The sequence below is a fragment of the Carcharhinus amblyrhynchos genome, chromosome 7 (genome assembly GCF_965287045.1).
Source record: "Carcharhinus amblyrhynchos chromosome 7, sCarAmb.v2.hapA, whole genome shotgun sequence".
NCBI classification, from domain to species: Eukaryota; Metazoa; Chordata; class Chondrichthyes; order Carcharhiniformes; family Carcharhinidae; genus Carcharhinus; species Carcharhinus amblyrhynchos.
In genome coordinates this window covers 111,980,701-112,005,815 of record NC_137330.1, presented here as the reverse complement: position 1 = coordinate 112,005,815, position 25,115 = coordinate 111,980,701, and the positions used below count along the sequence as shown (strand labels likewise).

General features: G+C 44.7%; 1 protein-coding gene across 4 annotated transcripts in view; it reads left to right on the top strand.

Moving 5' to 3' along the window:
- LOC145345214 (TOG array regulator of axonemal microtubules protein 2-like) overlaps nucleotides 1-25,115 on the top strand; it is an 84,550-nt gene that overhangs the window by 45,097 nt on the left and 14,338 nt on the right. For all 4 annotated transcript variants that reach the window (XM_080192963.1, XM_080192960.1, XM_080192962.1 and 1 more), the window contains 8 exons: nucleotides 1,814-1,970; nucleotides 3,186-3,335; nucleotides 7,020-7,161; nucleotides 10,073-10,178; nucleotides 12,586-12,821; nucleotides 14,774-14,932; nucleotides 18,688-18,805; nucleotides 22,685-22,785. In XM_080192963.1, the coding sequence (XP_080049089.1) occupies nucleotides 1,814-1,970; nucleotides 3,186-3,335; nucleotides 7,020-7,161; nucleotides 10,073-10,178; nucleotides 12,586-12,821; nucleotides 14,774-14,932; nucleotides 18,688-18,805; nucleotides 22,685-22,785 (1,169 nt within the window). The remainder of the gene's footprint in view (nucleotides 1-1,813; nucleotides 1,971-3,185; nucleotides 3,336-7,019; nucleotides 7,162-10,072; nucleotides 10,179-12,585; nucleotides 12,822-14,773; nucleotides 14,933-18,687; nucleotides 18,806-22,684; nucleotides 22,786-25,115) is intronic.

Genomic DNA, 25,115 nt, shown 5'->3' with positions numbered 1-25,115 from the left:
ATCTTTTGGACTGTGGGAGGAAACTGGAGCACTTGGAGGAAACCCACACAGACACAGGGAGAACGTGCAAACTCCACACAGATAGCCACCCGAGGCCAGAACTGAGCCCAGGTCTGTGGCACTGTGAGGCAGCAGTGCTAATCTCTGTGCCCTGATAAGAGATGCCTGGGAATATCGCCACCTGGTGATAACCTCCGAGCCACACGCCATCCTGATGTGGAAATATTTCTCTGTTCCGTCAGTGTCGCTGGGTCAAAATCCTGGAACTCCCTCCCTAACAGCACTGTGGGTGTACCTACACCACTTTAACTGCAATGGTTTAAGAAGTAGTTCCACCACTGCCTTCTCAAGGGCAACTAGGGATGGTTGGCCTATCCAGCAATGCCCACTACCCACAGAAGAATAAAGAAGATAAAACAAAGGCAAAAATTATCTTGACACTTGAGACCGATGCCTCCAGTTTTCTATCCCAAATTGGATTTTGAACAGCCACACCTCTCTGTCTTTACTGCCAGAGTATTCCATAATGGCACGGGCGGCTGGGCAGCAAGGTGGCACAGTGGTTAGCACTGCTGCCTCACAGCTCCAAGGACCTGGGTTCAATTCCTGGCTTGGGTCACTGTGTGAATGTTTGCACATTCTCCCTGTGTCTGTATGGGTTTCCTCTGGGTGCTCCGGTTTCCTCCCACAGTCCAAAGATGTGCGGGTTAGGTGGATTGGCCATGCTCAATTGCTCCTTAGTCCCCCTTGGATGTGTAGGTTAGGTGGATTAGCAGGATAAATATGTGGTGTTATGGGAATAGGGCCTGGATGGGATTGTTGTCGGTCCAGACTCGATGGGCCAAATGGCCTCCTTCTGCACTGCAGGAATTCTATTATTTCTATAAAAACTTTACTCTGAATGAAAACATTCTTCCTGAGATCTGTTGTAAATGTGCTGCATTTTCCCTGGATATTAAGGACACTTGAATAAGTAATTAATCTGTCAGTTTTCTGCGATTATCCACCTAAGAAACTGTGTTACTGGTCCTGGGTTCTGTGCATTCTTGTGTGGCTAATGAGCTCGATCCTTGAGCCACATCCGTGACCACACACTTGGTGGGTTTTTCTGGGAAGTGGGTTCAGTCCTTGGACTCCAGGTCACTGGGATTCCTTTCTCAGGGTCCTCTTCCAGGTCTCCTCTTGCCGTTGGGCATCCTTGAAGAATTCTGTTCCTTCAAGTTTGTTAAGATGTATAGATAAGATGGATTAGCCATGGTAAATGTGTGGGGTTACAGAGATGGGGGATGGTGGGAGGGAATGGAGGGGCAAGGGATTCAGAGAGGTGATGCAGACTTGATGGGCCAAATGGCCTTTTCTGCACTGCAGAGGTTCTATGGATCCCCTGTCTGCCCCCTTTCGTTTTCCAGGGGATGGCGAATATTCCTGTTTATTTGATCTGGAACGCGTTGTCTGTCGCATTAAGTCGGCCTCTTCTGAGCAATTGGTCATTCCATCTATGAGGGAGTCTGAATTGTTGAACGGTTACAAGAAGAAGTTATATTACTAGTAGAAAAAGAGATAAAGGGATATGGGGAACAAGTGGGAAGGTGGATTTGAGACCAGGGAGAGACCAGCCATGATCTGATTAAATGTTGGGGCAGGCTCAAAGAGCTGAATTTGCCAACTTCTGCTCCTAATTCCCATGTTTCACTAAGCTCTGATTTCCCAACTTTATCTGGAATATGTTGAATTCCCTGCAGGAATTGAAATTCCAAGTCTAAGTGACTCACTGTTAAATCTCTTATTTCCCCCCCCCACCCATTCACCACAGTTATGCCATGTGACAATCTCGAAGTCAGCGCAGGAGAAGATGCGTCAGAAACGGAGGGAAGAGATGGAGCAGCGCCAGCAGCAGAAAGAGAGGGAGCTGACGCAGCAGCTCAGAGACCGACTGCAGGAGATCGACCCTCGGAGCGGCTCTCTCCCTGGTAACCAGCCAGAAATCACTGGGGAGACTGGGGTGGGCTGCACGGAGGAAGAGCAGTCTGGGGGAGGACATGGAGATGAAGGGAAGATTTGGGAGTTCGATGGAAGAGGGCCTAATCAGATGGTTTTAGGGGAAAGAGGGAGATTGTGGAATTTGAACCACGTGACGTAAATCTAAACTTAGCTCATCTTAGCTGCTGAACAACCTTTTTATAATATTTTTCACCTCTGAGTGGAATGCATTTTTTTGTGCACCAATATCATGGCGATGTGCTTAGAAACAATAGGAACAGATAAATGATATGTGATACATTTTAAAAAAGTTACCAAAGGAATGGAAGAAAAGGAGTAAATACCATGGTGACAAACGGTATATTGGCCTTCATTGCGAGAGGTTTCGAGTACAACAGCAGGGATGTGTTGTTGCAATTATACAAGGCCTTAGTGAGGCCACACCTAGAGTATTGTGTGCAGTTTTGGTCTCCTTTTCTGAGGAAGGATGTTCTTGCTGTTGAGGGAGTCCAGCAAAGGTTTACCCGGCTGATTCCGGGGAGGGCGGGACTGATGTATAAGGAGAGATTGAACCGGTTAGGATTGTTTTCACTGGAGTTCAGACGAATGAGGGGGGATCTCATAGAGATTTATAAAATTCTAACAGGACTAGACAGGGTAGATACAGGGAGGATGTTCCCAATGGTGGGGGAGTCCAGAACCAGGGGTCACAGTCTGAGGATTCAGGGTAGACCATTTAGTATGGAGATGAGGAGACATTTCTTCACCCAAGGAGTGGTGATCCTGTGGAATTCATTACCACAGGAAGTAGTTGATGCCAAAACATTGAATGTATTCAAAAGGGGGCTGGATATAGCAGTCGGGGGTGAATAAGATCAAAGGTTATGGGGAGAAAGCAGGATTAGGCTATTGAGTTGGATGATCAGCCATGATCGTGATGAATAGCAGCACAGGACCAAAGGGCTGAATGGCCCCCTCCTGCTCCTATCTTCTATGTTTCTACAAATTAAAGGTTATCAGGACTGGATGGGGAATGTGGAACTCAATGCAAACTGATCAGCCATGACCTTATTGATTGGCAGAGCTGTCTTGAGGGGTCGATCGGCCAACTTCTGCCTCTTTTTCATATGTTTGTAAGATGTGGTGAATATAACAATGCATTGCAATGTCCAGAACGTGCCATATTCCTGTCTCTTTCTGTGCAGTTCCAGAGTTGCTGAACAGTAAGGAATTCAGTAAGATCAGCCTCAGCTCTTCTCTCAATGGCAGCTCACTGCGTAAACGAATCAATCGCCCCTCGTTACCAAATATCCCAAATATTACTCAGACCTACAACACGTCTCGACATTTCTCAGGTAAGAAAATGGTCTGGTTTAACCAGCAATGTCTGAAGTTTTTTAAAAAGTTTATTTATTAATGACATAAGTAGGTTTGCATTAACACTTCAATGAAGTTACTGTAAAAAATCCCCTAGTCGCTACACTCCGGTGCCTGTCCGGGTACACTGAGGGAGAACTTAGCATGGTCAGTGCACCTAGCCAGCACATCTTTGGACTGTGGGAGAAAACTGGAGCATCCGGAGGAAACCCACCCAGACACGTGGAGAACACACAGACAGTGACCCAATCAAACCCAGGACCCTGGTGCTATGAAGCAACAGTGCTAACCACTGTGCCACCGTGTTGCCCCACTCAGCTAGATGGTGCATCTCTGGGGGAGCTACAGCAGATCTGAGTGGGAGACAGTGGCATAGTTATACCGTTATTAGACTGGTAATCCTGAGACCTAGCGTAACCCAGGAACTGGGTTTGAATCCCACCACAGCAGATTTAAATTCAGGAATTGAATTCCAACAAAATATGGAATTAAAAGTCCAAGCATGGCCATGAAAATAGAAAATCTGCTGTCCTTACCAGGTCTGGCCTACATGTGACTCCAGATCCACAGCAATGTGGTTGATTCTTAACTGCTCCCCCAAAGACAATTAGGGACAGGCAATAAATGCTGGCTCAGCCCGTGATGCCTACATCCCATGAAATAATTAAAAAGGAAGTGATAAATTAGGCCACAATTATTTTGTTCATTTGATGCGGCAAGGCCAACATTGTTGCCCATTTCTATTTGTCCTTGAGAATCAGCCACCTTCTTGAACCACTACCATCCACGTGGTGTGAATATATCCACAATGCTGCTAAGGGAACTCCAGTGACATTGAAGGAACAGCAATACATTGTAATTTGGAATGATGTGTGGCTTGGAGAAAGACCTGCACATGGTGGTGTTTCCAATGTGGAAATTACCCTTTCTCTTCTTGGAAAATTGGGCAGATCACTCATACATTGTAGGACTCTCCCCAGAATGGAAAATATTCCCTTCCTGCAAGCTAATGCCTCTCACCTTAGTGTTTGTAATTACAATCATTACAGAACCCAGATTGGGCACATTCTCATCGGAAAAGAGAAGGCTCATAAGTGAGATGTTTATAGTTTGGGGTTTCAGATAATATGACTCAGATAATATGGGTGGCATGATGGCATAGTGGTTGGCACTGCTGCCTCACAGTGCCAGGGATCCAGGTTTGATTCTGGTCTCGGGTCACTGTCTGTGTGGAGTTTGCACATTCTCCCCATGCCTGCATGGGTTTGTTTTTGTTTTCATATACAATTCAATCCAATCAAAGTCTAATTCAAAGTCTCAACAAATGAGATATCCCAGATCCAAGCTGACAAGACATGCTCACCACTTCCTGTCTTGGGCTTGATCTACATGGTCCAAGTTGATTGGAGCAGGCATTGCACCTTCTCCAAGGCTTGATCTCATTTGCATCTTAGCCAAAAGGCCGAGATGCCGCTTTAAAAAAATTGCTTCAAATGAAGCCTTAATGTAACCTCATGACTTCAATCAACTGCAGGATGCCAAAATTACACTTGATCTTAGCCAAAGGGACAAGACCTCCAGGTGCTCTGGTTTCCTCCTATTGTAAGAAGTCTGACAACACCAGGTTTAAGTCCAATCGATTTATTTGATAGTAAACTCACAAGCTTTCGGGGTTTCTCCCTTTGTCAGGTGAACGGAGAGTTCTGGCCTCTCCATCCATCTGACAAAGGGGCAGTGGGTTAGTGGATTGGACATGTTAAATTGACCCTTCATCACAGGGGACTAGCTAGGATAAATACATGGGGTTATGGGGATAGGGTGGGATTCTGGTCAGTGCAGACTAGATGGGCCAAATGGCCTCCTTCTGCCCTGTAGGGATTCTATGATTCTATGAACCATGACAAAATATGTCATTTCAACCCAAACCAGAAGACTCAGCCTGCATGTTGAGAGATTGTAGGTTTAAATCAATTGGTGGAAAACATTTCGGTGAGTAAATAGCCAATTAATGAAATAAACTCTCTGGTGAGGTGGTGATAACAATTAGTATTGATTTATTCCATTTAGATAGGTTCCATTTCAGAAAATAATAGTTTTGGATAAAGTGCATGAGTGATTTGGGACAGCAAATCAGAGAATAGTGATCAATGATTTTCTTTTCCAATCGTGGCATACAGCAACAACTTCAAAAGTTACAGATGTCACAAAACCTGGGAGTGCTGTGAAGCGAGCGATAAACTTCAAGCGGGCATAGATAGGTTGGTGGAATGGGTGAGCATTGGCAGGTGGAGTTTTGGGTGATATGCTTTGGCTGGATGAATGAGGAGGGGCAACAGAAAATAAATGGTACAATTCTGAAAGTGGTGATTGGTTCAGGGACAGTGAGATCTGAGAGTACATGTGCACAAGTTATTGAAGGTATTGGGGCAGGGTGAGAAAGTGCTGAAAGGAGCATCCAGGATCAGGGCTTTACAAATGGAGGCTCAGAGCATCAGAGCAAGGAAGTTGTTCGGCCCCTAACTGGAGTATTGTGTCCATTTCTGGACACCACACTTCAGAGAGAATGCATTGGCATTAGAGAGAACATTTCACACAAATGTTCCTGAGAATGAAAGATTTCAGTCAGCTAAATAGTTTGGAGAAGGCGGCTAAGAGGGGATCTTATTGAAACATATAAAATGATCAGAGGTTTAGATAGGGTGGATAGTGATAGCCTTTTTCCTCGGATGGAGAAAGCTAGCACGAGGGAGCATGGCTTTAAATTAAGGGGAGGTAGTTATAGGACGGATGTCAGGGGTAAGTTCTTTACCCAGAGGGTGGTGAGGGATTGGAATGCCCTGCCTGCTGCAGTTGTAAATGCGCCTAGTTTGGGGGCGTTTAAGAGATCCGTGGATAGGTTTATGGATGAAAAGGGATTGGTTTAGGTTAGAGGGTCATTGTTTTTTAACTGGTCGGCGCAACATCGTGGGCCGAAGGGCCTGTTCTGCGCTGTAATGTTCTATGTTCTATGTTCTATGTCCTAAGTGGATGTTATTCTCCTCAGAGAAAAAGCGAAAATTGACAGGAGATCTAATGGAAATGTTCAAAAAGCCATGAGGGCTTGGGGCAAAGTAGGCAGAAAGAAACTATTCTCATTGGTGGAAGGGTTGAGAACCAGAGAACACAAATTTGTGCGAACTTCCTTTGTACAGTGAGTGGTTTAAGATCTGGAATATCTGCTCTGTGAAAATGGTGTTGGCAGGTGTGATTCTCAAAAGGAATATGAACCTAAGAATAAGATTTGCAGAGGGTGAGTGGGACTGACTAAGTTGCTTTTGCAGAGAGTCAGCATTGACACAATGGGCTGAATGGCAGCCTCCATACTAAAACCATTCTGTATTTCTACCTGGTACATTTGGTGTGTTTGAGAAGAATAGGTGGTTCTGGACCTATGCTTTCCAAAGTTATCCACCCTTGGACTTTTCCTCATGTCATGTCTGGGTCTGTTGTGGACTAATTGATTCTATGATTGGTCCATTAAGGTTGCATCATGTGACTGCCCAGACAGTAGATGGCTAACTACGTTGATCTAAGTCAGTGAAGTTATCCTTTCTACCTGTGTATGCATTTGTATTTCTTCTGAGACTGGCTGCTGTGACTCTACCTGACATGTTTGTTCCCAGCTCACTCTTTGCCTGACCTCCCCCTGGATTCCCCGGAAGGAGAGGAGGGAACGGACAAGGAGGAATTCCTGGAGACGAGGTCGTTCTCCCATCAGGAGCAGGGATTGACAGAGGCGCTGAAACTGCTGGCTAACAATGACTGGTCAGACGCACTCCTGATTTTAAAAGTATTCTGTATTTCACGGCAGCTAAAAAAACTCGAGTCAAAGAACTTAGACAGGGTTTTCCCCTCACTCTGTGCAAGGGACAGAACGTGCAATGGGGAGCCAGTCTGGCAGCTCCCCAGTATTTACAGAGCTTTCAGCTGGGAATGAAGGTAAATGTCAATAAAGATGTGCGGGTTAGGTTATTGGCCATGCTAAATTGACCCTAGTGTCAGGAGATTAGCAGGATAAATATACAGGGTTACAGGAATGGCACCTGGATGGGATTATGGTCAATGCAGGTTCAATGGGCCGAATGGCCTCCTTCTGCACTATACGGATTCTGTGATTCTATGATTCTATATGCACCCTAATTTGGGCAAGTATATTTGAATAAGAGGAGGTACATCACACGGTTCATTCCCCATCAATTGTCCCTCGCCCCTGCACATTCAATGGTATTGCCATCTCTGAATCCCCCACTATCAATGTTCTGGGGTTTTCATTGACCAGGAGTTGACCTAGACTAGCTATATAAATACGGCGGCTACCAGAATAGGTCAGAGGGTAGGAGTAACTCACCTCCTGGTTCTCAAAAGCCTATCTATAAGGCACACATTGGGAGTGTGTTGGAATACTCTCCACTTGCCTGGATTAGTGCAGCTCCAATGCTCAAGCAATTCAACGCCATTTGATTGGCACCCCATCCACAAACATTCACTGCCTCCATCACTGTTGCACTATGGCAACAGTGTGGACCATATATAAAATGCACCAAGGTTCCTGAGGCAGCACCTTCCAAACCCATGACTGCTGTCATCTGGCAGGACAAGGGCAGCAGATGTGTGGGAGCATCCTGATGGTTCCCCTCCAAGTCAGTCATCATCCTGCCTTGGAACCATACTGCTGTTCCTTCACTGTTTCTGGGTCGAGATCCTGGAAGTCCCTCTTTAACAGCCTTGTGCGTGTACCTACACCACAGGGCTGTAGCAGTTCAAGAAGGCAGCTCATCGCCACCTTCTCAAAGGTAATAAGGATGGAGAATAAAAGCTGGCCTAGCCAGTGACGCCCACATCCTATGAGTGAAGTTTTTCTAAACATGTTCTCTTGCAGTGTTAAGCATAAGTTTGCTATGGGAATATGGGTTTCCTTTTAAAATCACAGGGAGGGCTGCCTTAGGCCCTGTCACCGTTGTGAACAATATAAAGGAAAGAATGTTGGGGATAATGAAGGGTCTTACTATGGTCGAAATTTTCCGATCTCGCCCATGGCTGGGATTGTCCAGTCCCGCTGCACTAAATAGAGTTTTGGCTGAGCACCAAATTCTCTGTTCTCACAGCGTAAACCAGAGTTCCCCGGCCTTTGTTTCAGGAGGTCTGTAAGGCCTGTCGCAGTCATTTACCCATTTTCTCTCTTATCCATCACCTTGGCCCTGGCAAGTGGGTCAGTTAAGAGCTAATCACATGATTAGATGATGCTATCACTGGGGTGTTCCAGAGGCTCCTGCCTTTGGCTTCAGTTTGTACTCTGCACAGACAACATATCTTTCAATAAAACCTGTTGTTGTATTTTTGAATCTACGTGTCCAAGGAAGGTGATGGCCGAGTGGTATTATCACTAGATTATTAATCCAGGAACTCAGCTAATGTTCTGGGGACTCCGGTTTGAATCCCACCACGGCAGGTGGTGGAATTTGAATTCAATAAAAAATGTGCAGAATTAAGAGTCTACTGATGACCATGAAACCATTGTCAATTGTTGCAAAAACCCATCTGGTTCACAAATCTCCTTTAGGGAAGGAAATCTTACTTGGTCTGGTCTACATGTAACTCCAAAGTTGCAGCAATGTGCTTGACTCTCAACTGCCCCTGGGTGACTAGGGATGGGCAATAAATGCTGGCCAGCCAGTGACATTCATGTCCCACGAATAAATTAAAAAAACACATTCTTTTCTTTTTGTTTAAAACCCACAACCCCGAACATAGTTAGGACATTACAATTTTGTAACCAGAAAACATCAACTGAGAGAAAGTTTGCGGGAGGTCATAGGCTATGTGCAAGGCCAGGCTTTGTGAAATCTGCCCTAATACATCAAGCCCATATCTTTATCTATATGGATAGTTAGATGCTCTTTCTTAAGGTAGAAAAGGATAGAAAAGTCAAGTACTCAGGGACATAGCTTTAAGGTGCATGAGGAAAAGTTCTTAGAGGAGACGTGTGAGGCACTCTTTTTATACAGAGGGTAGTGAATGTCTGGAACGCACTATCCGGGGAGGTGATGGGAGCAGATACAATAGCGGCATTTAAGGGGCAACTAGATGAATACATGAATAGGATGGGAATGGAAGGATACGGACTCCATAAGGGCGGCACGGTAGCACAGCAGTTAGCACTGCTGCTTCACAGCTCCAGGGACCTGGGTTCAATTCCCAGCTTGGTCACTGTCTGTGTGGAGTTTGCACATTCTCCTCGTGTGTGCGTGGATTTCCTCCGAGTGCTCCAGTTTTCTCCCACAGTCCAAAGATGTTCGGGTTAGGTTGATTAGCCATGCTAAAATTGCACCTTAGTATCCTGGGATGTGGAAGTTAGAGGGATTAGCGGGTTAATATGGGGGTAGGGTCTTGGTGGGATTGTGGTTGGTGCAGACTCGATGGGCCAAATGGCCTGTTTCTGCGCTGTAGGGTTTCTATAGTTTTCTAAGTGCATACAGTTTTAGGTTAGGCAGGCATCATGATTGGCGCAGGCTTGGAGGGCAGAAGGAGCTGTTCTTGTGCTGTACTGTTCTTTATTCTTTGTCCTTTAGTGTGGTCAAAGCTTTAACTTAATGGACTGTGTGAGATTTTGAAAGATTTACTTCAGTCTGATACAAGGCAAATTCCATGGTTTTTGACTTTGGTTTTACTCACACAGGGAGATGAAGAGGAAAGGGTTGTCCAGTGTTCGACGCTTGGCTCGCTTCCACCAGGAACTTCTCCTCACGAGGCTTCACACTGTCTGCTTGGCAGTGACAAAGGAGGTGGGTGATGTGTCCAGAAACCTGCTCGCCTCTTCTCCAAGTTGCCAGCCATTGAAGGCCTTTTCCTCTAAATTTAAAACCTTAAGAATATAGACTTTGTAGATCTGTAAGCATCTGAGAAAGTTAAAAGAAAGCAGGTCTGTTTTTATATCTGTCCTTTCCTTGGATGCAGCAAAGATCAGATAAGAGAGCCCCTTTACACAAAAAGACAAGTGATTCACAGGGTTTTGGGGAACAAAGTGGGAATGGACTAATTGGAATGACCTGGAATGTACTGTCTGAAAAGACAGTGGTGGCAGATTCTGTGGTAAAGGGAAATAACTATATACTGGAAATGGGGGAAAGGAAAATGTTCCCAACGGCGGGGAAGTCCAGAACCAAGAGTCACAGTCTGAGGATTCAGGGTAGACCATTTAGGACGGAGATGAGGAGACATTTCTTCAGCCAAAGAGAGGTGAGCCTGTGGAATTCATTACCACAGGAAGTAGTTGGTGCCAAAACATTGAATGTATTCAAGAGGCGGCTGAATATAGCACTTGGGGTGAATGGGATCAAAGGTTATGGGGAGAAAGCAGGATTAGACTAATGAGTTAGACAGTCAGCCATGATCATAGTGAATGGTGGAGCAGGCTCAAAGGGCCAAATGGCCTCCTCCTGCTCCTATCTTCTAAGTTTCAATGATTCTATGGAGGGGAGTGTCAGTGATTGGAGAAACAGCAAAGGGGCTAATTGACTAGCTTTCAAAGAGATAGTAAAGGTATGATGGGCAAAATGTCCTCTTCCTGCACGGCAAGATTCCACGTACATAGGCCATTTCTGACAGGAAGTGAAAAAGCAACAGGAATTAAGTGGAATGTGAAGGGGAGAAAATGCCAAACGTACCGAGAAGCCTTGAAATGAGCATATAGCGATACAGGGTGGTGAATAGATTTCCTTACACCGAGCTGTGAAGGAGCTTTGAATGTTCCTCATGTTACAAAAGCACTATATAAATGAAAGCTGTTAATGTTATCAAGAAAGGTCAATCTGGGACATTACTTCAAATGAATCTGTCAGTGGGACAGCAACATACAGACTTCCAACTAGGAAAAAGCAGGAAGTTCCACATAGAAAAAGAGATCAACATATGGAATATGGATTTCTTTTGATTTGATTTATTATTGTCACATAGAATCATAGATTCCCTACAGTCCAGAAGGAAGCCATTCAGTCCATCAAGTCTGCACCGACCACATCCCACCCAGGCCCAATTCCCGTAACCCCAAACATTTATCCTGCTAATCCCCTGGCATTAGGGTCAATTTAGCATGGCAATCAACTTAATCTGCACATCTTTGGACTGTGGGAGGAAACTGGAGCACCCGGAGGAAACCCACACAGACACGGGGAGAAAGTGCAAACTCCGCACAGACAGTGACCCAAGGCTGGATTTGATCCTGGGTCCCTGGCACTGTGAAGCAGCAGTGCTAATCACTGTGCCATTGTGCCACATATGTACTGGGATACAGTAAAAAGTATTGTTTATTGCGCGCTATGCAGGCAAAACATACCATTCATAGAATACATAGGACAGAAGGAAAGGAGAGGGTGCAGAATGTAGTGTTACAATCATAGCTAGGGTGTAGAGAAAGATTAACTCAATATAAGGTAGGTCTACTCAAAAATCTGATGGCAGCAGGAAAGAAGCTGTTCTTGGTAAGTGATCTCAGACTTTTCTATCATTTTCCCGATGGAAGAAGGTGGAAGAGAGAGTGTCTGGGGTGCGTGGGGCCTTTAATTATGCTGGTTGCTTTGCCAAGGCAGTGGGAAGGGTAGACAGAGTCAATGGATGGGAGGCTGGTTTTTGTGACAGACTGGGATTCATTCACAACCCTTTGAAATTCCTCATGGTCTTGGGCAGAACAGAAGCCATATCAAGCTGTGATATAATCAGAAAGAATGCTTTCTATGATGCATCTGTAAAAGTTATGGATTTCTGGATGGGCGAGTGAAGCTGAACGCTCTGAATAAAATACAGTTGGATACAGGGAATGGGTGCTCGGTGTGGGGTGGAGGTAGATGTTGCATCTAAGCTTTTTCTGGATGTTGTGATTTGTCAAGCTGATCTCTCTTGGAATGATACCAATGATTTTCAACCATTCAGACCACACCTTGAATGGAGCAATTAGCTCAGTGACTATGCTAATCAGGATGCTAACAAAATGTTTTTGGACCCTGCCTCTAATTTTGACATAATGTTGCCTTGTGATCAGATAGGGTGAGGTGAACTTCACTGATGGTAAGTCTTTTCAGAGAAAATTCTTGGTTGGTTTAATTGCAGTAACCCTACAGCACCAGAAGTACGGTCTTGGTGAACAGGGTAGGCCAAACTTTGTTGCATACTGATAAAAGATTCTGATTTCCCCAGGTTAGTAATCTGCGATCCAAGGTTGCCCGCTCTGCAATACTGTCTCTCAGTGAACTCTTCTCCCAGCTGAAGAAGAATATGGACCAGGAAGTGGACGAGGTGACCAGAATCCTGCTTCACAAGACAGGTGACTCCAATGAGTTCATCCGAGAGGAGGCAGTCAAGGCGCTGGCTGTTATGGTGGAGAGTGTGAGTCCATCGCGGGCACTGACTGCCCTCATCGCAGGCGGCTTAAAGTAAGTAAATATGTAAGTGGCATTTAGGAAGTATCTCAGATTTGCACATCAATAACTGGTTCATAGAACCATAGAATCCCTACAGTGTAGAAGGAGGCCATTCAGCCCATCGAGTCTACAATCCCACCCAGGCCCTATTCATGTAACCCCACATATGTACCCTGCTAATCCCTGACACTAGGGTCAATTTAGCCCTCACATCTTTGGACTGTGTTAAAGTTTATTTATTAGTCACAAGCAAGGCCTCCATTAATGCTGCAAAGAAGTTCCTGTGAAATTACCCTAATCGCCACACTCTGGTGCCTTTTTGGGTCAATGCACCTAACCAACACATCTTTCAGAGTGCGGGAGGAAACCGGAGCACCCGGAGGAAACTCATACAGACATAGGGAGAATGTGCAAACTCTGCACAGACAGTGACCTGAGGCTGGAATTGAACCTGGGTCCCTGGCGCTGTGAGTCAGCAGTGCTAACCACTGTGCCACCGTGCCACCCTTAAAACCCACAGTGCTGTCCTTGCTTTGTGGTTCTTTGTGCTAATTTCACTGTGATTTGATGAAAGGAACTGCCTCTTGTGGGCCTCTCATTATCACTCTCCTTTGCCAGAGCCAGATGCAAAAATGAGGGGAGTGGTATTGTGCATGAGTGAAATTTGAAGTTGCCAAATTACAGGACAAATAATGTCCTGGCACCTTGCAACCCGGCACATGAGACAAAGGGCTCCGATAATGGATGGCTTGTTATTCTGGTTGCGCTGCCGTCGGTAACACTCGTTTTTAAGTTTAAATTGAAATTTATGTATTAGTGTCATAAGGTAGGCTTACATTAACATCGCAATGAAGCTACTGTGAAAATCCCCTGGTCACCACACTCCGGCACCTATTCGGGTACACTGAGGGAGAATTTAGCATGGCCAGTGCATCTAACCAGCACGTCTTTCAGACTTTGAGACCACCCGGAGGTGCTTGACCTCATCTTCACCACTCTAACTGACCATGGCCATATTGGTAGGACTGATGACTGTGGAGTCTTTGTGGAGATCTTCACATTGAGGACATCCTTCAATGTATTGTGCCCGACACTGCACTAAACTAAGTCATCTCAGAACAGAACCAGCAGGATGACGGGGGATCGAATTGCAACTTACAGAATACTGAGAGGCCCAGATAGAGTGGATGTGGAGAGGATGTTTCCACAAGTGGAAGAGATTCAAATTCAAGGGCACAACCTCAGAGTGAACGGACGCTCCTTTAAAACTGAGATGAGGAGGAATTTCTTCAGCAGAGAGTGGTCAATCTGTGGAACTAATTGCCAGAGAGAGCCATGGAGGCCAGGTCATTGGGTGTCTTTAAGCCAGAGATAAAAATGTTCTTGATCAATAAGAGGATCAGGAGTTACAGGGAGAAGGCAGGAGAATGGGGATGAGCAACATGACAGCTCAGTGACTATCACTGTTTGCTGTGCAGATACATGGATTTGGGCCAGTGTCTGTGGGAGTTTGCATGTTCTCCCCGTGCTTGCGTGGGTTTTCTCTGGGTGCTCCGGTTTCCTCCCACACCCCAAAAACGTGCTCTTAGGCTGATTGGTGTTAACAAATTGTCCCTAAATTAGTCTTCCCTCAATCTTCCCCAATAGGCATAGACAAAGGCCATAGGTTGAAGAGGGCACTCAAAATGTTAAAATGGTGGCGTGGGCTCATTGGGCCGAAGGGCCTGTTTCCCATGCTGTTTTGTTCTTTGTTCTAATCATATCAGCTATGATTGAATGGTGGAGCAGACCCGAATGGCCTAATTCTGCTCCTTTATCTTATGGTCTTATGGTCAATGCCTTAGTGGCAATAGTCAGGAAATGTGCACTTTCCAAGTTTCAGTTGAAATAGCCCTTCTGTTTTCAGAGTTAAAGAGAAGTTTGCTGAAATGCGTTGCTTATTTTGTTTGTCTCTCGTTATCCAGCCACCGTAACAGCACTGTTCGGAGGTCCACTGCTGAGAACCTACTGTGTGTCGCTGAACATCTTGGAGCTGAGAGATTGCTATCAGGGAGCAAGGACAATACTGACCAGATTGTACAAACCATGGTGAAATTTTCACAGGATGGCAATCAGGAAACCAGGTGTGGGCAGATGTTGGAGCATCAGTGACAGTAGATGGGATTGCAGTGTTTGGGGGTGGCTGTGGGATAGAGGAAAGATTCAAGATTCAAATAATTGACTATTGTCTTTGAGGAACAGTCTTGGCGGAATCTGACTTCATAAACCCCTGGCCGTTTGGCTTAGAACAAGATATTGCATCCAAACAAATGCTACAGGAGATCACATTACACAGACCGATTATCTCTTCTATTTACAGATTTCCATAAGATTGTTACTAAAACTCATTTATCTCATTACTGATAGCAACAGCCAGGCCACTATTGTCACACTACTAATCCAATTATTGCTGAGGTCACTTTGAGGGTGAACATTTCAGGCAGGTGTCTATTTGACCCAGTAAAACACAATCCTCGATGCTTCATCAGATACGGCATTGAGTACAAGACTTGGGAAATCATATTGCAGCTATATAAATACTTGGTTCCGCCGCATTTGGAGTGCTACTTGCAGTTTCTAGTCAGCACATTACCAGAAGGACGTGGAAACTTTGGAGGAAGTGCAAAGAAGGTTCACCAGGATGTTACCTGGTCTTGAGGGTGTTGGCTATGAGGAGAGGTTGAATAAAGGAAGATTGTGTTCACTGGAAAGACAGAGGCTGAGGGGAAACTGATAGAGGTGTACAAAATTATAAGAGGCTTGGAGAGGGTGGACAGTCAGAGGCTTTTTCCCAGGGTGGAAGTGTCAATTACAAGGAGGCACAAGTTCAAGGCGAGAGGGGAAAGTTTAAGGGAGATGTGCAGGGGACATTTTTCACGCAGAGAGTGATGGATGCCTGGAAAGGGTTGCTAGAGGAAGTGGTGGAAGCAGGCACATTCATGACATTTAAGAGGCATCTGGATGGGTGCACGAGTAGGGAGGGAATATAGAGATACAGACTGAGTAAGGGCAGAAGGTTTTTTTTAGTTTAGTTAGGGCATCATGTTTGGCACAGGCTTGGAGGCCCAAAGGGCCTGTTCCTGTGCTGTACTGTTCTTTCTTCTTTGTTCTTTGGAATTAATCCCGAAATAACTTCAGAAATTGGCAATGTTTCTATTGATGTTCAATTTAAAATACCTGTTTATCATCTTCAAGGGATTACAAATGAGGGAAAGTAACGGTTTGATTCTCCGGAATACAACAACAAAGAACAAAGAACAGTACAGCACCAGAACAGGCCCTTCAGCCCTCCAAGCTTGCACCGAACATCTTGTCCTATCAAGACCAACCACCTGTATCCCTATATTCCTGTCTGTTCATGTGTCTATCCAGATAAGCCTTAAATGTTGCTAACATTTCTGCCTCAACTATCTCACTTGGAAGTTCATTCCAATCCCCCACCACCCTCTGTGTAAAAAAACTTCCCCTGCACATTTCCGCTGAACCTTTTCCCCCTTACCTTAATAGTCAAATTGGAAAACACAGTGTAGAGTCATAGAGGTTTACAGCATGGAAACAGGCCCTTCGGTCCAACTTGTCCATGCCACCCTTTCTTTTTTAAAACCCCTAAGCTAATCCCAATTGCCTACATTTGGCCCATATCCCTCTATATCCATCATACCCATGTAATATCTAAATGCTTTTTAAAAGACAAAATTGTACCTGCCTGTACTACTATCTCTGGCAGCTTGTTCCAGAGACTTTCCACCTCAATGTGAAAAAATTGGCCCTCTGGACATTTCTGTAATTCTCCCCTCTCACCTTAAACCTATGCCCTCTAGTTTTAGACTCCCCTACCTTTGGGAAAAGATATTGACTATCTCGCTGATCTTTGCTCCCCATTATTTTATAGACCTCTATAAGATCACCTCTCAGTCTCCTATCCCAGTCTATCCACCTCTCCTTATAACTCAATCCATCAAGTCCCGGTAGAATCCTAGTAAATCTTTACTGCATTCTTTCTAGTTTGATAATATCCTTTCTATAATAGGGTGAGCAGAATTGCACACAGTATTCGAAATGTGGCCTTACCAATGTCTTGACAGCAGTGCTAACCACTGTGCCACTGTGCCATCTTAGACAGTAATGCTTTGCGGGTTTTAATTTGTTGAAACAGAAGTATAGATTTGTTTGGGTGAAATAGTTAAAAGTGCATTGAGCTGCTTTATGAAGTGCGAATAAGTTCAAAGGCAGGCTGCTAAATAACATGCAGGCATTACAGAATGATTACATGCTGGATAAAGTTATTACACCAGTTGTACGTTATGGTAAGGAAGTTTTTATTTATGATGACTGCATTCAGGGTCATGTTGTTTTTACATTCGGGAGTGTGAATTTGAAGAATGTCACAGCTGAAGAGAGACAGGTGAAGAGTTGGAGAGGATTCCACACCTGGAAGAGAAAAGCTCAGATGTATAGCTAGCAAGTAATGTTGCAATGACTGGGGCCTGTCTAATTCACTCCCATTATAAAGTCTGTTCATGGTTTGTAACTTCACCTTTTGCGAGATTTTATGGGAATCCTAGAATCATAAAAATCATAGCATCCCTACAGTACAGAAGAAGGCTATTTGGCCCATCGAGCCTGCACCGACAGTAATCCTACTCTATCCCCCATAACTCTACATATTTACCCTGCTATTCCTCCCCCCTCCACCCCCCAGTGCAAAACTATGGTCAATTTAGCACGGCCAATCAACCTAACCTGCACATTTTTGGAGTGTGGGAGGAAACTGGAGCACCTGGAGGAAATCCATGCAGACATGGTGAGAATGTGCAGACTCCACACAGACAGTGACCCAAGCTGGGAATCGAGCCCAGGGCCTGGCACTATGAGGAGGCAGTGCTAATCAGCAATGCATGGTGAATGGTAGGATTTTACTATATCAATGAAGGAATATTTAAAACACTCATGTCATCTCCCTCCATCAAGGTCAGTCGCCCATTTACAGCTTATGTTACTGTTAGTTTGATTGAGGGCACAGAAGAATGTCATAAAGCATTCATCTGCGCGTGTTGCCAGAAATGGCTTTTGTAGGGCATTGGCCAGTCAGTAACAGTGAGAGTGATGGTTTGGAAAGTGCCTGATCTCAGTGTCTGTGATAGTGATGGATTGAGTATCTGAATCTCAGAATTAAAGCAGTTCCCACCAAAGTGGGAAGTCCAGTCGGATTGTGGGCTGATGGACTTCCCAAAACCTCCATTGATTTAAAAAGCCATTCCTCTCTGTGAGTTTTATCAGCTTTGGAGAGGTGACACAGCATACTTTCTGGGCGGCATAATGGGCGGCACGGTGGCACTGAGGTTAGCACTGCTGTTTCACAGCATCAGAGACATGGGTTCAATTCTGGCCTTGGGTCACTGTCTGTGAGAAGTTTGCACATTTTCCCTGTGTCTGTGTGAGTTCCCCCTGGGTGCTCCGGTTTCCTCCAACAGTTCAAAGGTGTGTGGGTTAGGTGGATTGGGCTTGCTAAATTGACCCTAGTGTCCTAAGCTTTGTAGGTTAGAGGGTAAATAGGTGGGGTTACAGGGATAGGGCCTATGTAAGATGCTCTGTCAGAGAATAGGTGCAGACTAGATAGGCCTCCTCCTGCACCGTAGGGATTCTATGATTCTACTGTTTTTTTGTAGTTCTGGGGTGATTTGTTTTGGTGTTTTGCGTGGCCATGCAGGCACACTACCTTAAAGGGGTTATCTTGTGTGGTGAGTATGGGGACTTTTGATTTGTTGTGTGGCCCAGGGGGAACATTGGTGACAGCCAGTGAGTGCAAATGTCAAGTCCATCTTCCGTTGTCCGATAGGTTTTATGGTCGGAAGGCGCTGAACATCTTGGTGTCCCACCCGGAGTTTGAGAGATACACGGAACGTTCACTTCTGTCGCAGGATCTGCGGCAAGTCATTACAGCTATAAAACAGAGGGTGAGTGTCGGCCTGCTAGGCTTGATCCAGTAACTCTCAGCTTCACTTTCACTGGGATAATTGCTTTCAGGATTAAAGTTTGGTAAAACGAAACCTATCCATCACCTAGGGTGACAACTTAAGGGCTCCTCAAGGTGCTATCTCAGAAAGTAGTTTGGGAATAAAAAGATTTGACGTTGAAGCTGGTGATCCAATTACAATATTTTTGATTTTTGATTTGATTAGATTTGATTTATTTATTATTGTCACATATATTAACATATACTGAAAAGTATTGTTTCTTGCATGCTGTACAGACAAAGCAGAACGTTCATAGAGAAGGGAGTGCAAAATATAGTGTTACAGTCAAAGCTAGGGTGTAGAGAAAGATCAATTTAGTGCGAGGTAGGTCCATTCATAAGTCTGACAGCAGCAGGGAAGAAGCTACTCTTCAGTCAGTTGGTGCATGTCCTCAGACTTTTGTATCTTTTTTCCAACAGAAGAAGGTGGAAGAGAGAATGTCCAGGGTGCGTGGGGTCCTTAATTATGCTGGCTGCTTTTCCGAGGCAGCAGGAAATGTAGATGGAATCAATGGATGGGAGCATACTCCTAAATATCTCCTAGTTTTTTGATGTTAACATAGACTTTAACATCAGGCTCTTGTCAGTGATCCTTACACAGGTCAGGGTCTTAATAAATAGTCAATGTCTTAAAAGTGAAGAGATGATAGTGTAGCCATAGAGTCCCTACAGGGCAGAGTGAGGCCATTTTGCCCATCGAATCTGCACTGACTCTCTGACAGAATATCTTACCCTGGCCCTCTCCCCTACCCATTGCTGTAACTTCACCTATTTACCTTGCTAATCCCCGTAATCTATACTTGTTGGGACTCTATGGGGCAATTTAGCATGGCCAACCTTTGGACTGCAGGATGAAACCAGAACACCTAGAACAAACCCATGCAGACACGGGAAGAACATGCAAACTCCACACAAACAGTGACCTGAGGCTGGAATTGAACCTGGGGCCCTGGCACTGTGAGGCAGCAATGCTAACCACTGTGCCACAAGCCACCCTAATTGTATTTCAGATCAGTAATTTAATGGTTTAATTTTTTTTAATGCTTTCATTGGATGTAGGCTCACAAAACCAGCATTTATTGTCCATTCTTAATTGTTGGTCATAAAGTGGTGGTGAGCTGCCTTCTTGAACCACAGTAAAAAGTTTGACAACACCAGGTTTGAGCCCAACCGATTTATTTGATAGTAAACTCACAAGCTTTCAGGTTTGTCCCTTCGTCAGGTCACTGTCTATACGGAGTCTACATGTTCTACCTGTGTCTGCATGGGTTTCCTCCAGGTGTTCCAGTTTCCTCCTCCTCATGCTGGTTAGGTGCATTGGCTAGGCGACTCGGGGATTTTCGCAGTAACTTAATTGCAGTGTAAATATAAGCCTAAGAACAGGAACGGGCCCTTTGGCCCTCCAAGCCTGCGCTGATCATGATGCCTGCTTGAACGAAAACCGTATGTACTTCTGGAGTCTGTATTCCTTCCATTCCCATCCAAATCCTGTATTCATCTAGTTGCCCCTTAAATTCTGCTATCGTATCTGCTCCCACCACCTACCTGGGTAGGGCGTTCCAGATATTCACCACCCTCTGTGTAAAAAACCCTATCTAACACATCCCCTCTAAACTTTTCCCCACGCACCTTAAAGCTATGTCCCCTAGCATTTGACTTTTCTACCTTGGGAAAGAACATCTGACTATCCAGTCTGTCCATGTCACTCATAATCTTGTAAACCTCTATCAGGTCACCCCTCAACTTCCATCATTTCAGTCAGAACAAACTGAGTTTCTCCAACCTCTCCTCATAGCTAATATCCTCCAGACCAGGCAACATCCTGGTAAACCTCTTTCGTACCCTTTCCAAAGCATCCACATCCTTCTGGCAGTGTGATGACCAGAATTGTACACAATATTTATGACATTAATGAACTTTAAAACATTTAAACTCATGTCCTTTGAGGGAAGTCAGCCTCCTGTGCTTAATGAGTTGGTGGAGTATGTTATTGCAGTGTCACAGAACATGGTCATAACCTGGCTCATGAGTGGTCTAGCAAACCCACCATCACCTTTCAGAACAGCCAAGAATTTGCAAGAACTACTGATCTTACCCCACTTCTTGAGAGTTAGCTAAATACCAGATAGTGGTCAGATTACTGTCCACAATCTTAATAATTTATTTTTATTTCTTCACGGCATGTGGGTGTTGCTGGCTTGGCCAGCATTTGTTGCCCACCCCTGAGGGCATCCTGTGGGGCTGAAGTTACACATAGGCCAGACTGGGTAAGGATGGGCATTAACAACCTTAAAGGGCATAAACAAAGAACAAAGAAAATTACAGCACAAGAACAGGCTGTGATTTGTAAATGTAAATGAACCAGATGGGTTTTTATGGCAATGATGATTTCATAGTCATCATTAGACTTTTAATTCCAGATTTTTATTGAATTGAAATTTTGCCATCTGCCGTAGCTGGGTCCCTAGAACATTAGCCTAGGTCTCTGGATAACTGGTCCAATGACAAAATCACTTTGCTACTGTATTTGTAGCAACAGAAATATCCATAGCTAGTGGCCAGGCTTACTCTCTCATCACCATCAATGTCACTATAGATGAGACTTTGATAGGAACCTGAGAGAAGCCTGGGTGATGATGTTTCTGATTGTTCTTCATTTTCTAATGTGATATCTAGTCTGTATATCCCCATTACTGATGAGAAACTTGCAGCATGGGAATTGTGAGCAGGCCATCTCCTCATGATCTCTTTCCCTTGCACCCAGCATCCTGAGGTCTAGGATTACATACCAACCAACTCAACAACAGCTTCTATGGTGCATCTGTAAAAGTTGGTGAGAGTCATAGTTGACGTGCCAAATTTCCTTAGTCTTCTGAGAAAGTAGAGACATTGGCGGGCTTTTTTAACTGTAGTGTTGGTATGGGGAGACCAGGACAGTGTGTTGGTGATCTGGATACCTAAAAACCTGAAGCTCTTGACCCTTTCTACTTCATCCCTGTTGATGTAGACAGGGACATTGAATACATAGGACAAAAGGAAAGGGGAGAGTGCATAATATAGTGTTGTAGTCATAGCTGGGTATTAGGAAAGATCAGCTGAATATAAGGTCAAAAGTCTGATGGCAGTAGGGAAGAAGCTTATTCCCTGTCATTGTAACTCAGCATCATTCAGCAAGGAAGTGATATCAAAACCTTGGTGATGGTCAAGAGTTTTATATTTGTTCATGGGATGAGGGCATCGCTGAATAGCTCAGCATTTATTGCCCATCCTTAATTGTCAGAGGGCAGTTAAGAGTTGATCACATTGCTGTGAGTCTGAAGTCACATGTAGGCCAAACTGGGTAAGGACAGCAGATTTCCTTCCCTAAAGGACATTAGTGAACCAGATGGGTTTTTACAGGAATTGACAATGGTTACGTGGCCATCATTAGACCTTTAATTTCAGATTTTTTAAAACTGAATTCAAATTTCACCATCTACCATGGTGGGATTCGAACCCAGGTCCCCAGAGCATTACCCCGGGACTCTGGATTACTAGTCCGGTGACAATACCGTTACATCACCACCTCCCCAAGATTGCCTTGGACCACCCATACACCTTAATATAAAGAGGGTGCCAATTCTGCTAAACTCCAAGAAGATGTGAGTGTTTTTCCCATTGAATCAGCAGCAGTGTGGATGTAAAGCCAATTTAAAGGCTTTACATCCAACTTTGGTCAATAAGGGCCAGCTTTCAAACTTGGGCTGACAAGATTTGAAAGTGGAAGCTGATAAAAGATTGACTTATTTAATGAACGTGTTTTCCCCCTTCTGTTATTCAGGGGCTTGGTGATATTTCTTCAGATCCTTTCTTGCCGAAAAGTAAAAGCTCAAGGGCCAACAGCACCTCCAACTGCCTGGAAAATCTCTCCAGTAATGGAAGGTGAGTTGCAACTTTAGTCTTGCCTATATACAATGCTGTGTTTAAGTCAAAGAAGCCTACAGTGCAGAAGGAAGCCATTTGGCCCATTGAAACTGCACCGACCACAATCCCAACTAGGCCCTATCCCCATAACCCCATGCATTTATCCTAGCTAGTCCTAATGACACTAAGGGGCAATTTAGTAGGGTCAATCCACCTAACCTGCACATCTTTGGACTGTGGGAGGAAACCGGGGCACCCGGAAGAAACCCACATAGACACAAGGAGAACGTGTAAACTCCACACAAACAATGACCCAAGCCAAAAATTGAACCCGGGTCCCTGGCATTGTGAGACAGCAGTGGTAACCACTGTGTCATTGTGCCGCATAGTAAATGCTATTTACCACATTTTCTTTCTGCTAATCTAAATGTGGCTTTTTTACCCCAAACCCCAATCCTGGCATCAATGGGTTTCTTTCCTGTTTTTTTTTACTTTAATCACGGAGAGGTTGTAACAACTGTAGGTTCAGATCTCTGTTTCCTTAATAAATCCATGTTGTACCATCAAACATTACTGTTCAGTCAAATCATAGAAAGCAATTCCATTTGACTCTATAATTCTTTATTACTGAATTCACAATGCACTATAAGCTTTACTATTACAGGCCTGACTACAGCAAAATTTGATTTGCTCAAAACATGCATATCTTTGATCTCCACATTCCAAGTCTGCTAACATTGAATGATCATGCACTAATTGACAGATAATGCAGACAGATAACATGGAGCTAAGACTCATCTTCATCTCAATGATTTTGTGATCATTGTTATATGGTCTACGAACATTCTTCATTCACTTCACCACAATAAACAGTGACCAAAAACATGCCCTGGACCCTCAAGAAATGGATGAGTCACCTTTCTATGCTTTCAGCTTTTCACCCTTTCCAAATCATTATTATAGAGACATAGAAACATAAAAGATAGGAGGAGAAGGAGGCCATTCAGCCCTTTGAGCCTTCTCTGTCATTCATCACGATCATGACTGATTGTCCAACTCAATAGCCTAATCCTGCTTTCTCCCCGTAACCTTTCATAGAACATAGAACATAGAACACTACAGCACAAACAGGCCCTTCGGCCCACAAGCTGCGCCAATCACATCTATACCTACCAAGCCATAGAACTATCTGTAACTTCCAATGCCATTAGATCCCATATACTCATCCAGAAGTTTTTTAAAAGACCCCAGTGAGTTCTCCTCTACCACTACCGACGGCAGCCGATTCCACTCACTCACCACCCTCTGAGTGAAAAACTTTCCCCTAACATCTCCTCTGTACTTGCTTCCCAGCACCTTAAACCTGTGTCCTCTCGTAGCGACCATTTCAGCCCTGGGAAATAGCCTCCGAGAATCCACTCTATCTATTCCTCTCAACATTTTATAAACCTCTATCAGGTCGCCTCTCAACCTTCGTCTCTCCAGGGAGAAGAGACCTAGCTCCCTCAACCTATCTTCATAAGGCATGCCTCCCAATCCAGGCAACATCCTTGTAGATCTCCTCTGCACCCTCTCAATAGCTTCCACAACCTTCCTGTAGTGAGGTGACCAGAACTGCACACAGTACTCCAAGTGGGGTCTGACAAGGTCCTATAAAGTTGCAGCATTACCTCCCAACTCCTAACCTCAATCCCTCGATTAATGAAGGCCAGTACACCATACGCCTTCTTGACCACATCCTCCACCTGCAAGGCCTATTTAAGAGTTCTATGGACCCGGACCCCAAGGTCCTTCTGCTCTTCAACCCAGCTAAGACTCCTACCCTTGATATTGTACTCCTGCATCCTGTTGGTCCTGCCAAAATGGACCACTACACATTTATCCGCTTTGAAGTCCATCTGCCACTTCTCTGCCCAGGCTTGCATCTTATCTATGTCACGCTGCAACTTCTGACATCCCTCCAGACTATCCACAACACCACCAACCTTCGTATCGTTGGCAAACTTACTAACTCATCCCTCCACTCTAGGTCATTTATGAAAATGACAAACAGCAAGGGTCCTAGAACAGATCCCTGGGGCACTCCACTGGTGACCGACCTCCATGCAGAAAAAGACCCATCCACAACCACTCTCTGCCTTCTGCAAGCAAGATGTGGGTATGCCGGCGTTGGACTGGCGTAAACACAGTAAAAAGTCTGACAACACCAGGTTTTAGTCCAACCTATTTATTTGATAATATACTCACAAGCTTTCGGGGTTAGTCCCTTCGTCAGGTGAATGGAGAGTTCTGGCCTCAGACAGAGCATATAAAGCACAGACAGTTTAGAGATTACTGATTAGAATGCG